The 13,033-nt window shown below is 33.9% G+C and overlaps 1 protein-coding gene across 1 annotated transcript in view; it reads right to left on the bottom strand.

Moving 5' to 3' along the window:
- Positions 1-13,033, bottom strand: part of mast1b (microtubule associated serine/threonine kinase 1b) — a 40,257-nt gene that overhangs the window by 18,462 nt on the left and 8,762 nt on the right. The window contains exons 2-5 of the mRNA XM_067370903.1: positions 5,879-5,907; positions 1,366-1,445; positions 1,030-1,105; positions 82-151 (exon numbers count right to left, since the gene is read on the bottom strand). Coding sequence (XP_067227004.1) covers positions 82-151; positions 1,030-1,105; positions 1,366-1,445; positions 5,879-5,907 — 255 coding nt within the window. The remainder of the gene's footprint in view (positions 1-81; positions 152-1,029; positions 1,106-1,365; positions 1,446-5,878; positions 5,908-13,033) is intronic.

The following is a 13,033-nucleotide window of genomic DNA, read 5'->3' as shown; positions in this document are numbered from 1 at the left end:
CAGACACACACGCATCTGCTCCATCTGTGTGTGTGTGTGTGTATGTGTGTGTTTGTGTGTTTAAATGAGAGACTGAAATACCGTTGAACTGGGTGTGTTGGTCCCATATCCAGAAGAGGGAAGAGACGCCAGTGACCATCGGCGCCCATCACTAGATAGATAGATAGATAGATCATTAACATGAGATGCTCTTCCAGTTAAGGCTGTACGAATGTTAAGCAAAGGGACAGTTCACCCAAAAATGAAAATTTGATGTTTATCTGCTTTCCCCCAGCGCATCCAAGATGTAGGTGACTTTGTTTCTTCAGTAGAACAGAAATTATGATTTTTAACTCCAACCGCTGCCGTCTGTCAGTGGTATAATGCGTGTCAATGGGAACTTCGTCTATAAGAGTCAAAAAAACATGCACAGACAAATCCACATTAAACCCTGCGGCTCGTGACGACACATTGATGTCCTAAGACATGAAAACTGAACAGTATTTATATTATTTTTACCTCTAAAACACTACTATGTCCAACTGTGTTCAGCATCCAGTTAGTGAGGTCAAAAAAACGCGTTCTGATGACGGAAGTGATCACTCGCGCTTTGCTTCAATGAGTTGCGAGAGATCACTTCCATTGTCAGAGCGCGTTCAGACCTCACTAACCAGATGCACAGGGCAGTTGGACATAGTGGTGTATTAGAGGTAAAAAATGATATAAGTACTGTTCGGTTTCTTGCACAAACCGATCATTTTGTGTCTTAGGACATCAATGTGTCGTCACGAGCCGCAGGGTTTAATTTGGATTTGTCTGTGCATGTTTTTTGACTCTTATAGATGGTGTTACCATTGACATGCCTTATACGACTGACAGACGGCAACGGTTGGAGTTAAAAATCATCATTTGTGTTCTACTGAAGAAACAAAGTCACCTACATCTTGGATGCCCTGGGGGTAAGCAGATAAACATCAAATTTTCATTTTTGGGTGAACTATCTCTTTAGTGTGTATGTTATGGTAAAGTCTGAAGTGTGTGTTTATTTACCGTCTGGAGGAAGCAAAGGAGAAATGCGCAGGAGTGCTGGGAGAGAAGTTACGAGGGCTGTCCAGAGGACTACTTCCTGTGTGGACAGGAAGAAACAGGACGGAATAAGGATCTCAGTTAGTTTCACAGACTGCATCAAACACATGAGCTGTTCAGTCTCTGTAAAAGAGTTTCTCCTGGAAGAAGGTGGTTAACTTGAAACTGGTTAGAGCTGGTTGACCATCTATAGGATTATCAACACACCAGCATTCATTTCCCAAAACCATCTGGACCACCTGGTTTGTCCAGCAAGTTGGTTTGTTAGCTGGATTTCCAGCAGGGGGCGGGGCCACTCACCGATGTGTCCCGGTAACGGGGAATGTGGGCGGGGCAGAGTCGGCGAGGTCAGAATCAAACTCTTCCGGTTACTGCGGCAACTACAGACAAACAAACAGAGAATTAAACGCTTTAAGTATGAATTGTTTTCCTATTCGTTATCCAACATCAGAGAGAATGAGGTTCAGTCGGATTAAGAAATCTTCAGAGCCAAGAACAGAGAAACTGCGTTTATGTGTGTGTGTGTGTGTGTGTGTGTGTGTGTGTGTGTGTGTGTGTGTGTGTGTGTGTGTGTGTGTGTGCCCTGCAGTAGAACAACAGCGATACAGAAAATTCCATTTCCACAGTCATCAATCTCAGTCGGTGTGTACCGGCGCTCTGAAGAAACAGAGAGGCACTATGGACAAGAGAGAGATAAGGATGAAGGGATAAAAAGAGAGAGAGAGAACTAATGGAGGAGTGGGAGTGAACGAGAGTTACTTGATACGCCTTGAGTGAGTTTATGAGAGCCATTACACACCATTACAGACATACACAGACTGTGTACGTGAGTGTGTGAGTGTGTGTGAGTGTAGTCAGCTACATTGAGCAGAGAGCAGCCAAAAAACTGCTGAATGAACAGACTAAATAAAGTCTTATAGGGTTTGTGTGTCCCAAATCCAGCAAGTCAGAAGTCTTTTGGTGCTTCTATGACAAAAAACCCTGAAAAGAAAGATTTGATGTTTGAAATTTGATCGCAGACTGTCACAATGATGTCGACATCAGTAGGAAGGATGGTAAATAGCACTAATACAGTACTAGTAAAAACACACACACAGGTGTAGACAGAAGATTAGTTGACTCTTAAGGGATCATCCTGAACAGAGCGACCTCTCTTAAAGAGACAGTGACCTTCTAAAACCTTCAAACATATCATGAAAATCTGACTTTTTCCATGTTTAAGTGCTATAATCGGGTCCCTGGTGCATCTACCAATCCAGAAAATGTGTAAAAGGACAACCCAGTAAAGTAAAAAACCCAGTTTTGGCAAGCCTTTCTCTGCAAGCACGTGACACTTATATTACATCTTGTGAAAAGGGGCATAATAGGTCCTCTTTAAAGCCTACTGTGTCATATTTGATACGCAAAGTTGCCTCTAAATGATCAACATGATCAAAGCTTTGCTGAAAATCCTGTTGCACACAATCTACCACATGCCTTCTGTCATCTGATTGATTTAGTTTATAGTTTTTTTAACAAGTAAAGGCATTTTAGTATAATTGTAAAAACATTCACCTTCATCTTAGGGGTGTGCGATACCACATTTTTTGATCGTGAACGATTAAAATGTCTCCACAATCTGCTTTTGGAGAAACATCATAGTATGGTGCTACAGAGGATTCTATCAGTTGCAGTTCTGGCACCCCCCGTCCCAACATACTGTACAACACGACGCACATTCACATCACATGTTAACGCAGAGTTACACTCACGTGACATTGCACTTATTCACAGTCATTAAAGTTTATTATCTGCATGCACTTTAAATCCTTGTCGGCTAAACATTTTATTTGCATGCTGTTTTGACATGCTTTTCTGTGCTTTTTTCCACTAAAAGCCTTTCAAACAGCATGTGAGTACTAAACTAAGTTATCTTCCATGTCTCATTGTGCTTAAACTGTCAAATACACACAAGGTTTACATAAACACAGACAGTTGTGTATTAAACAGAAACAGGATGCGTGTCTGTATATTAGATCTGTGCATTCAGTCTTAAAGTGACGGCAGCCTAATAAACCTGCTGCCGCTTGTCATTAATGTTGATCAAACAACAAAAGACAAAGAGAAAATCACTCACTGCTCTTCACTGAATAACTTCAGTAGCTTTTTAAGAAGAATCAGTGTGTATATATAATTTATACAGTGACGTCGATATAGTGTTTTATTTTTACATTTGTTTATTCAATTAATTACTTGAATACTACTGTTAAATGTGAAAGAATAAAGCACTGTTTATTTCATCTGTACATTATATTGTGTATTTGTAATGTGCATATTTGTTCTCATTTTTAATAACAAAGATAAAATAATAAAATAAAGATTTTCATCTTCCACCGTTCCAATAAATAAATAAATAAATAAATTATATATATATATATATATATATATATATATATATATATATATATATATAATAATTTTATTATTATTATTTTTTTTTTTGCCATGTAAGGCTAAATTTTTAAAATAAGACAATTAGTTTGGTTGTACTTCTTAGTCACTTGCAAAATAGTAAAACCAACATGAAAAAATTGTGATTTTCCTGAAGAAAAAAAAATGTGGTATGATTTTTTGCCATATCACCCACCCCTACTTCAGCTCATGGATAATGTGTTTTTTGCTGTGAAACCTTTACTGATTTTTATAAAGTAAATGTAAGAATAACTTTAATATTGTTAGTAATATTTCAAGAAGAACATTTACTGGACTGAAGCAACTTACTTGATTACCTATACATCTGTTTTTGGAAAAATCTAATATGATTCAACAGGCTTTTGAGGATTATATACTTTAAAACTATGTATTTTTGCTCAGTTTGGACATCTGAATAAAACTGAGGTGTTTTTTCATATGCCAGGCTTTATAGGGTTAACAGGATTGACATTTGAAATAAACAATATAATACTGTGTTGTTTGGTTGGTATTTATTTGTTGCGTCTCTTGTGGACTGTTAATTTAAATCTGTTGTTTGCAGTACCTGCAACTAGATTTTCTTAATATTTTGTCTAAGAGGTACAAAGAACTTTTTAATTTAAAAGAAATTATTATTTCATATTTCAGGCATATTTCGGGGTACAGTGCCACCTAATATTAACATACGCTTCATTATTAGAGGTCTGACACAGTGTATCTCAACATTTACATCTTTCTACTGAGACATTCAGCATCAACATGGAGGATATAAGACCAAAACTTTAGAAGATGTAAGAAAGTGCAAGCTAATAGATCAATGCATTCAAATGATCAACAAGTAATTCACGAATCAAAAAAGTTTGCAGTACTTTGTGACTAATAACACTAGTTTCAACAAACAGTAAAATGTTGTTCATTTTGAGTCAAACAACATAACCTGTGGCTCAAATACACAAGATGAACATTTTGATTCAATCTAACACCATAATATATACACTACACACATCAAATATCATATTAAATGAGATCCCAGCATTGACTAACATGTTAAACTCACTGCATTGATGAGGTCATTCAGTTAGTGTGTCACCAGCTGCAGGTAAACAAGGACCTCAGCGACATCTTCGTAGGTATTAAAATGGCATTTAAAACAGATTTTAAAAACATTTCACCTTTTAGTGCGACGAAACATGCCGCCCTGCATGATCAAGAGCGCAAAGAAGACACAGTCACTCAGAAATAACCAGCGTGCATCACAAACATCATCAGATGGAGAACGGTTAGAGCGTCTGGCTTTGCTCACACACTGGAAAATAGAGTGCAGGGGGGAATTCTGGGTAAAATCTCGAGGGCAGCGGATGATACCAAGACGAATGTTAAAAGAGGGGGAGCAGGTGCAGTGCATCCGTTCATAAGATGCTACTGAGGGAGAGTGTGTGTGTGTGTGTTTCTAAATTTAAGTGCAATATGCTTTTTCCCCAGAGGTCACGGTGGATGATATAACTAAGAATCACAAAATAAAAAAAACTAAGTGAAGGAAGAAAGCTTTTAGGGAAACGGAAAGAGAGAGAGAGGCATCCTGACAAAGAGAGACAGACTGAGTTTGTACTGCACACAAAATGAACCTGTATAAATGTTGTTAAGAAGAAACATTTATTTTTTATGGGACAGTTCATTTTGTTGTTGATTTAAAATATGTTTAAACATGTTTTTGAGATTTCAGGATTGCCCCATTCAAGCAGATAGGACTTGGTCTTGGATGCTCGAAATAACTGCCGGGAGGTGTTGCAAATATGGAGTGAACAGAGTTTTCTTGAAAGGGACTTTGATAAATCCCTTAATGCGAAACAAAAAACTCATGTGACCTCAACAGAGGATGTGATTAGACAACTGGACAAACTAAAATCGCACTTCACAGGATCTCAAATGTTGGTTTGGTTGTTCTGAAACGCCTTAGCCAAAGTCTGTCATGAAAATTATTTGGTTTAATTACTTCCAAGAAGCGTCTCACTCGATTGCATTCCCAAACACCAGAATCCGAATGCAAGATCACATGACAGCATTGATTGGATTTCATCTGCGCGCTCATTAACGATGGAGGAAAAGAGATCCATCATTTCCTCCCTGATTGCATCAGCTTCCATTTTTATTACAGATATTTTGCACCAATTTCCCCGGAAGTAGCGATTTTGAACACATGGGATGGAAATGGTGCAAATATTTATGCAATATTACAATTTACTCAGCAGTTACTCATTTGCTATGGGGTTTTCAAAACAAACCCTGATACATGCATCTAATGTGAATAAAAAGACGCATATGAAACTTTTTATCTTCTTCTAATCATTGAAAATGAACTCACCTGCTGTTCTTACGGGGTAGAGGAAGATCCTTCTGGGACGAAGACAACAAGACAGAGACGGGGATGGAGAAACACAAAGAGAGAAAACAGAGATCAGATGGGAGTTTGAAATAAGCACAATATCTCAGACACACTATTAAATTAGATACAAAATACCAGAATAAGCATCATTTACAGAAAAGAAAGATGCACTTTACAATAAACATGAAATCTTATTTAAAATGAAACCTTATTTTAAAATGTTACCGAAAGTTGATATATCATAAGAAATATAAGAATCATGAACTAACAAAGCGCAATACATTTTTACAGCATTTATTATTCGTTAATGTTATTTAATAACATTAACGAAGCAGACTTTACGTGCAAAACACTTGACAAAACAAAGTTTGTCTGAGTTTAAATGATAAAACAATAGATCTAGTGTTGAAAATAAAGACAAACTATTTAATATGTTTAATGTAAAGTGTGTGAATGTCACTGAATTTGTATTTGAAACAATTTTGGCACATTAAGCTAAAAATGCAAATGAAACCGTCTGTTCGGTTACTGTGGACAAAACACTCTGGAACAAACAAACTAAACACACTTGGCATACGCAGAGAGAAGCTGATGTTGTTCTGGCAGCGTTCCCGTCCTTCATTTCTCTCGCTGTATGTCTTTGATAGAACACGCGACTAACCACATAATATCCTCTCATTCGTCTTACAGACAGACTCTCTGTCTCTCTCTGTGCAGAACTTCAGCAGATGTTCATTCAGACCAAGAGAAACAACACGCCGCACATGTTAAACAGATCTGAACCTCCAAACAGATTCAGAATTTACTCCTTTTACTTTCTTAATTCGTGGTCTTACTGCGAATGATTTGTCAGTGCATGTATCAAGAAAATATTGAGTTAGACCATCTACATCCTGTCAATCACACTCCAAGCCCCGCCTTCTAAAGGCATATCAGCCAGTCTGATGTCAGCAAACTATTGTATGGAAGCTTTTTCCACCAGGGAATAAAGCATTTTTTATTGCGCCTTATTATTGCACAATTCAGACTTTTTTTATCACAATTGTGAGTTTATCTCGCAATTCAAGTTTTACAAATTGCAATTACTTTTTTCTTAGAATTGTGAGATATAAACGTGGAATTCTGACTATTTTTTACCTTGCAACTCCAAGTTTATAACTGGCAATTACTTTTTTCTCAGAATTTTAAGATATAAACTCAGAATTCTGACTTTTCTAACCTCACAACGCCAAGTTTATAACTCGCAATTACTTTTTTTTCAGAATTGTGAGATATAAACTTGGAATTCTGACTTTTTTTTTTACTTCGTAATTCCAAGTTTATAACTCACAATTACTTTTTTCTCAAAATTGTGAGTTATAAACTTGGAAATCTGACTTTTTTTTACCTCGCAATTCCAAGTTTTACAAATTGCAATTACATTTTTTCTCAGAATTTAAACATATAAACTTGGAATTCTGACTTTTTTTAACCTCATAATTACAAGTTTATAACTAACAATTACTTTTTTCTCAGAATTGTGAGATACTTGGAATTCTGACTTTTTTTAACCTTGTAATTACAAGTTTCTAACTCACAATTACTTTTTTCTCAGAATTGTGAGATATAAACTTGGAAATCTGACTTTTTTACCTCGCAATTCCAAGTTTTACAAATCGCAATTACTTTTTTCTCAGAATTTTATAATAGAAACTTGGAATTCTGACTTTTTTAACCTCGTAATTACAAGTTTATAACTGGCAATTACTTTTTTCTCAGAATTGTGAGATATAAACGTGGAATTCTGACTATTTTTTTTACCTCGCAACTTCAAGTTTATAACTGGCAATTACTTTTTTCTCAGAATTTTAAGATATAAACTCAGAATTCTGACTTTTCTAACCTCACAACGCCAAGTTTATAACTCGCAATTACTTTTTTTTCAGAATTGTGAGATATAAACTTGGAATTCTGACTTTTTTTTTTACTTCGTAATTCCAAGTTTATAACTCACAATTACTTTTTTCTCAAAATTGTGAGTTATAAACTTGGAAATCTGACTTTTTTTACCTCGCAATTCCAAGTTTTACAAATTGCAATTACATTTTTTCTCAGAATTTTAACATATAAACTTGGAATTCTGACTTTTTTTAACCTCATAATTACAAGTTTATAACTAACAATTACTTTTTTCTCAGAATTGTGAGATATAAACTTGGAAATCTGACTTTTTTTACCTCGCAATTCCAAGTTTTACAAATCTCAATTACTTTTTTTCTCAGAATTTTGAGATATAAACTTGGAATTCTGACTTTTTTTTTTACTTCGTAATTCCAAGTTTATAACTCACAATTACTAATTTCTCAAAATTGTGAGTTATAAACTTGGAAATCTGACTTTTTTTACCTCGCAATTCCAAGTTTTACAAATTGCAATTACATTTTTTCTCAGAATTTAAACATATAAACTTGGAATTCTGACTTTTTTTAACCTCATAATTACAAGTTTATAACTAACAATTACTTTTTTCTCAGAATTGTGAGATACTTGGAATTCTGACTTTTTTTAACCTTGTAATTACAAGTTTCTAACTCACAATTACTTTTTTCTCAGAATTGTGAGATATAAACTTGGAAATCTGACTTTTTTTACCTCGCAATTCCAAGTTTTACAAATCGCAATTACTTTTTTTCTCAGAATTTTGAGATATAAACTTGGAATTCTGATTTTTTTTTTACTTCGTAATTCCAAGTTTATAACTCACAATTACTTTTTTCTCAAAATTGTGAGTTATAAACTTGGAAATCTGACTTTTTTTACCTCGCAATTCCAAGTTTTACAAATCGCAATTACATTTTTTCTCAGAATTTTAAGACATAAACTTGGAATTCTGACTTTTTTTAACCTCATAATTACAAGTTTATAACTAACAATTACTTTTTTCTCAGAATTGTGAGATACTTGGAATTCTGACTTTTTTTAACCTTGTAATTAAAAGTTTTTAACTCACAATTACTTTTTTCTCAGAATTGTGAGATATAAATGTGGAAATCTGACTTTTTTACCTCGCAATTCCAAGTTTTACAAATCGCAATTACTTTTTTCTCAGAATTTTATAATAGAAACTTGGAATTCTGACTTTTTTAACCTCGTAATTACAAGTTTATAACTGGCAATTACTTTTTTCTCAGAATTGTGAGATATAAACGTGGAATTCTGACTATTTTTTTTACCTCGCAACTTCAAGTTTATAACTGGCAATTACTTTTTTCTCAGAATTTTAAGATATAAACTCAGAATTCTGACTTTTCTAACCTCACAACGCCAAGTTTATAACTCGCAATTACTTTTTTTTCAGAATTGTGAGATATAAACTTGGAATTCTGACTTTTTTTTTTTACTTCGTAATTCCAAGTTTATAACTCACAATTACTTTTTTCTCAAAATTGTGAGTTATAAACTTGGAAATCTGACTTTTTTTACCTCGCAATTCCAAGTTTTACAAATTGCAATTACATTTTTTCTCAGAATTTAAACATATAAACTTGGAATTCTGACTTTTTTTAACCTCATAATTACAAGTTTATAACTAACAATTACTTTTTTCTCAGAATTGTGAGATACTTGGAATTCTGACTTTTTTTAACCTTGTAATTACAAGTTTCTAACTCACAATTACTTTTTTCTCAGAATTGTGAGATATAAACTTGGAAATCTGACTTTTTTTACCTCGCAATTCCAAGTTTTACAAATCGCAATTACTTTTTTTCTCAGAATTTTGAGATATAAACTTGGAATTCTGACTTTTTTTTTTACTTCGTAATTCAAAGTTTATAACTCACAATTACTTTTTTCTCAAAATTGTGAGTTATAAACTTGGAAATCTGACTTTTTTTACCTCGCAATTCCAAGTTTTACAAATCGCAATTACATTTTTTCTCAGAATTTTAAGACATAAAGTTGGAATTCTGACTTTTTTTAACCTCATAATTACAAGTTTATAACTAACAATTACTTTTTTCTCAGAATTGTGAGATACTTGGAATTCTGACTTTTTTTAACCTTGTAATTAAAAGTTTTTAACTCACAATTACTTTTTTCTCAGAATTGTGAGATATAAATGTGGAAATCTGACTTTTTTTACCTCGCAATTCCAAGTTTTAAAAATTGCAATTACTTTTTTCTCAGAATTTTATAATAGAAACTTGGAATTCTGACTTTTTTAACCTCGTAATTACAAGTTTATAACTGGCAGTTACTTTTTTCTCAGAATTGTGAGATATAAACGTGGAATTCTGACTATTTTTTTTACCTCGCAACTTCAAGTTTATAACTGGCAATTACTTTTTTCTCAGAATTTTAAGATATAAATTTAGAATTCTGACTTTTCTAACCTCACAACGCCAAGTTTATAACTCGCAATTACTTTTTTCTCAGAATTGTGAGATATAAAATTGGAATTCTGACTTTTTTTAACCTTGTAATTACAAGTTTATAACTCACAATTACTTTTTTTCTCAGAATTGTGAGATATAAACGTGGAATTCTGACTATTTTTAACTTCATAATTACAAGTTTATAACTCGTAATGACTTTTTTCTCAGAATTGTCAGTTATAAACTCGGAATTGCGAATTAGTCTGAATTGTTAAATAAAAAGTCGCAATTACCTTTATATTTTTCATTCTGTAGCAGAAAAAAACTTGCATGGCAAACAGTTTCAGCATAAAAGCTTTTGCTGAACACAGGCCACTGTCACCTTTAGCCAATGATATTTAAACAAAATAGTATTCATATTTCAATGGAGACATTTTATATATGTTCATCAACAAACAAAAGAAGCTTGCAGCAGCTTTAATCAACAAACATCATTAGTATCAATTGCCATTGATCACTAATCAATAGGAGCGCTCAGATGTCCTTGGACACGTGTGCACGTGTGTGTGTGTGTGTGTGTGTGTGTGTGTGTGTGTGTGTGTGTGTGTGTGTGTGCGACTGTGCGTGTGTGTGCTTTCAGAATTAATGTTGTGCCTCATTTTACAAGATTCACACAGGAATACAGATCTAGAGATCTAGAGATGAAACCTGTCAAGATCATGTCCAGGTATTTCACCACAGCAAAAAAAAAAATTAAAAAATAAGAACGTTAATTTTACATGAATAAATTGACCATTAAGACATTATTTTCATGTAAATTTCCTTCAAAATCACGTTGCTGGAATGTAAAAAAAACAAAACATTTTGTTGGTACTTATGATTATTAAATATTTTAATAATACTTACAATATTACAGTGATGAGAATCATCATCATTAGCATTACGTAAAAACTCAAAAACCATCCAACCATCCAGACACATCACAGTAATAAGATGTTTTTGCCAAAAATGTGATTATTGAAAATAATGTCACATTATGCAAATAATGCAATCTGCAAGAAATCACATCATTACCACATCACAGCACAAGCTGATCCTGCAGCCAATGTGATTGTTTGCTCAACATTTAAATAGTCCTCATCTCTGTTTGCTGTAAATTGCTTCATTGTTTGCTGAGACCCTCCACCTCCCCCAGTTCCACCTGCCTAGATCTGTATCTATTAACAGTAGTAAGTCCATACTTGCTCTGCAGCAGCAACAGCAATAATCAATCAGCAGCAGCAGATCTAGTGTGCCATGACCAAATACATTAACATTGCCATATTCAATAACATGATAAAACAATTCAGAGTTGTCATGATTGAAATATATACCTCAAATCAAAAATTATTCAGACATTTTTGATATTTTACTAGTGGGTGCAGGACACTATAGTTCATTTATGTAAGTGAGGATAGCAAAATAAAGTAAACTGTGACATATTATACCCAAAAATTCTTCTTTCAGTTGACTAACAGTAAAATTGATAAAAATTTGCAACCAAAAATGATGCAGATACTTTGACCTGACCGTGATTTGCTTAAGTGTTATCTGACATAATTAAGATTTTTTTTTCTGACACAGTTTAACTCTGAGATCTTGTCATATTTTATTAGCATTTTTTTTTAAACTATAGTGAATAAACTGTAATAATGAATGAAATGTTCAAGGTGTCCGAACAAATGTTGGTTTGACTGTATATATGTGTGTGTGTAGTCATAAAAATGTGTTTTTTCCAATGAAATGAAAGCTTTTAAGTTAAAAGTGTATTTTGGGCTGAATAATTACCTGGAGATGTTGTCATGAGATTAACCTGATCAAAAATATTACAGACATAAACTACAGCTACAAAAACAAAGAAAGCGTTTACAAAAATCAAAAGCAGCTATCTGAATGTTCCAGAAGGTTTTATCATATTAAAGCTCAAAGGAGCTGAAAGTGGCCATCAACATCTTCATTTATGACAATAAGAAAGGAAAATTCTGTATCAGAACACTGTTGTATTTTTAGCATTATTATTTAGCAACAGAAGATGCTCATTTAGATTTGACTGACTGATCAAAAGCCGCATCGCTGTGCTCTTGTATGCTTCCATGTTTCTTATTGATCATCAATAAAAGCGTGTGTTTCCATGACAACACAGGCTCTGGTGTAGTGTGCCAGTGTTTAACTGACACATTTACATGGGGTCGCCCCATGAATAATCCCTCCAGAGGCTCTTAAATGCCGTGGCTCAGTCTCCATCACTATCCACTGTGGTTAAATGTCCTCTGACTGATCTGACATGCTAGTTATACTGTAAATAACATGAGAGATCACGACCCTATGAGTATTACAGCACGCGTGTCAAAATACATACTCACACGGGACTGATCTTTAGCTGTATGACATTTTTTCCTGCGTTGTTCTTTTTTTTCTTTCTTTTTTTTATGCATTCTACATTCTACATTAAATACCATGTTTCCTAAATATTTCTGTCATGACAACTCTCAGAGTGCTTGGTATGGTAATGGATATGACAGTGTTGTTATGTTTGGTCTTGGCAGAATAGATGGTTACACTTTATTTAAAGGTGCCATTGTTACAGTGTAATTATATATTTAAGTACTGAGTAATATTAATTAACAACATGTACTTACTCTAGGTTTGGGTAGGATTAAGGTTTGGTTGAGGGTTATTTGCTTATAACTATGCATAATTACTATGGTAAGTACATGTAACATATGTAATAAGGACACTT

Source organism: Chanodichthys erythropterus, chromosome 3 (assembly GCF_024489055.1).
Source record: "Chanodichthys erythropterus isolate Z2021 chromosome 3, ASM2448905v1, whole genome shotgun sequence".
In the NCBI taxonomy this organism is placed as follows: domain Eukaryota; kingdom Metazoa; phylum Chordata; class Actinopteri; order Cypriniformes; family Xenocyprididae; genus Chanodichthys; species Chanodichthys erythropterus.
The sequence above is the reverse complement of the archived record's forward strand: the minus strand, read 5'-3'. Positions and strand labels throughout refer to the sequence as shown.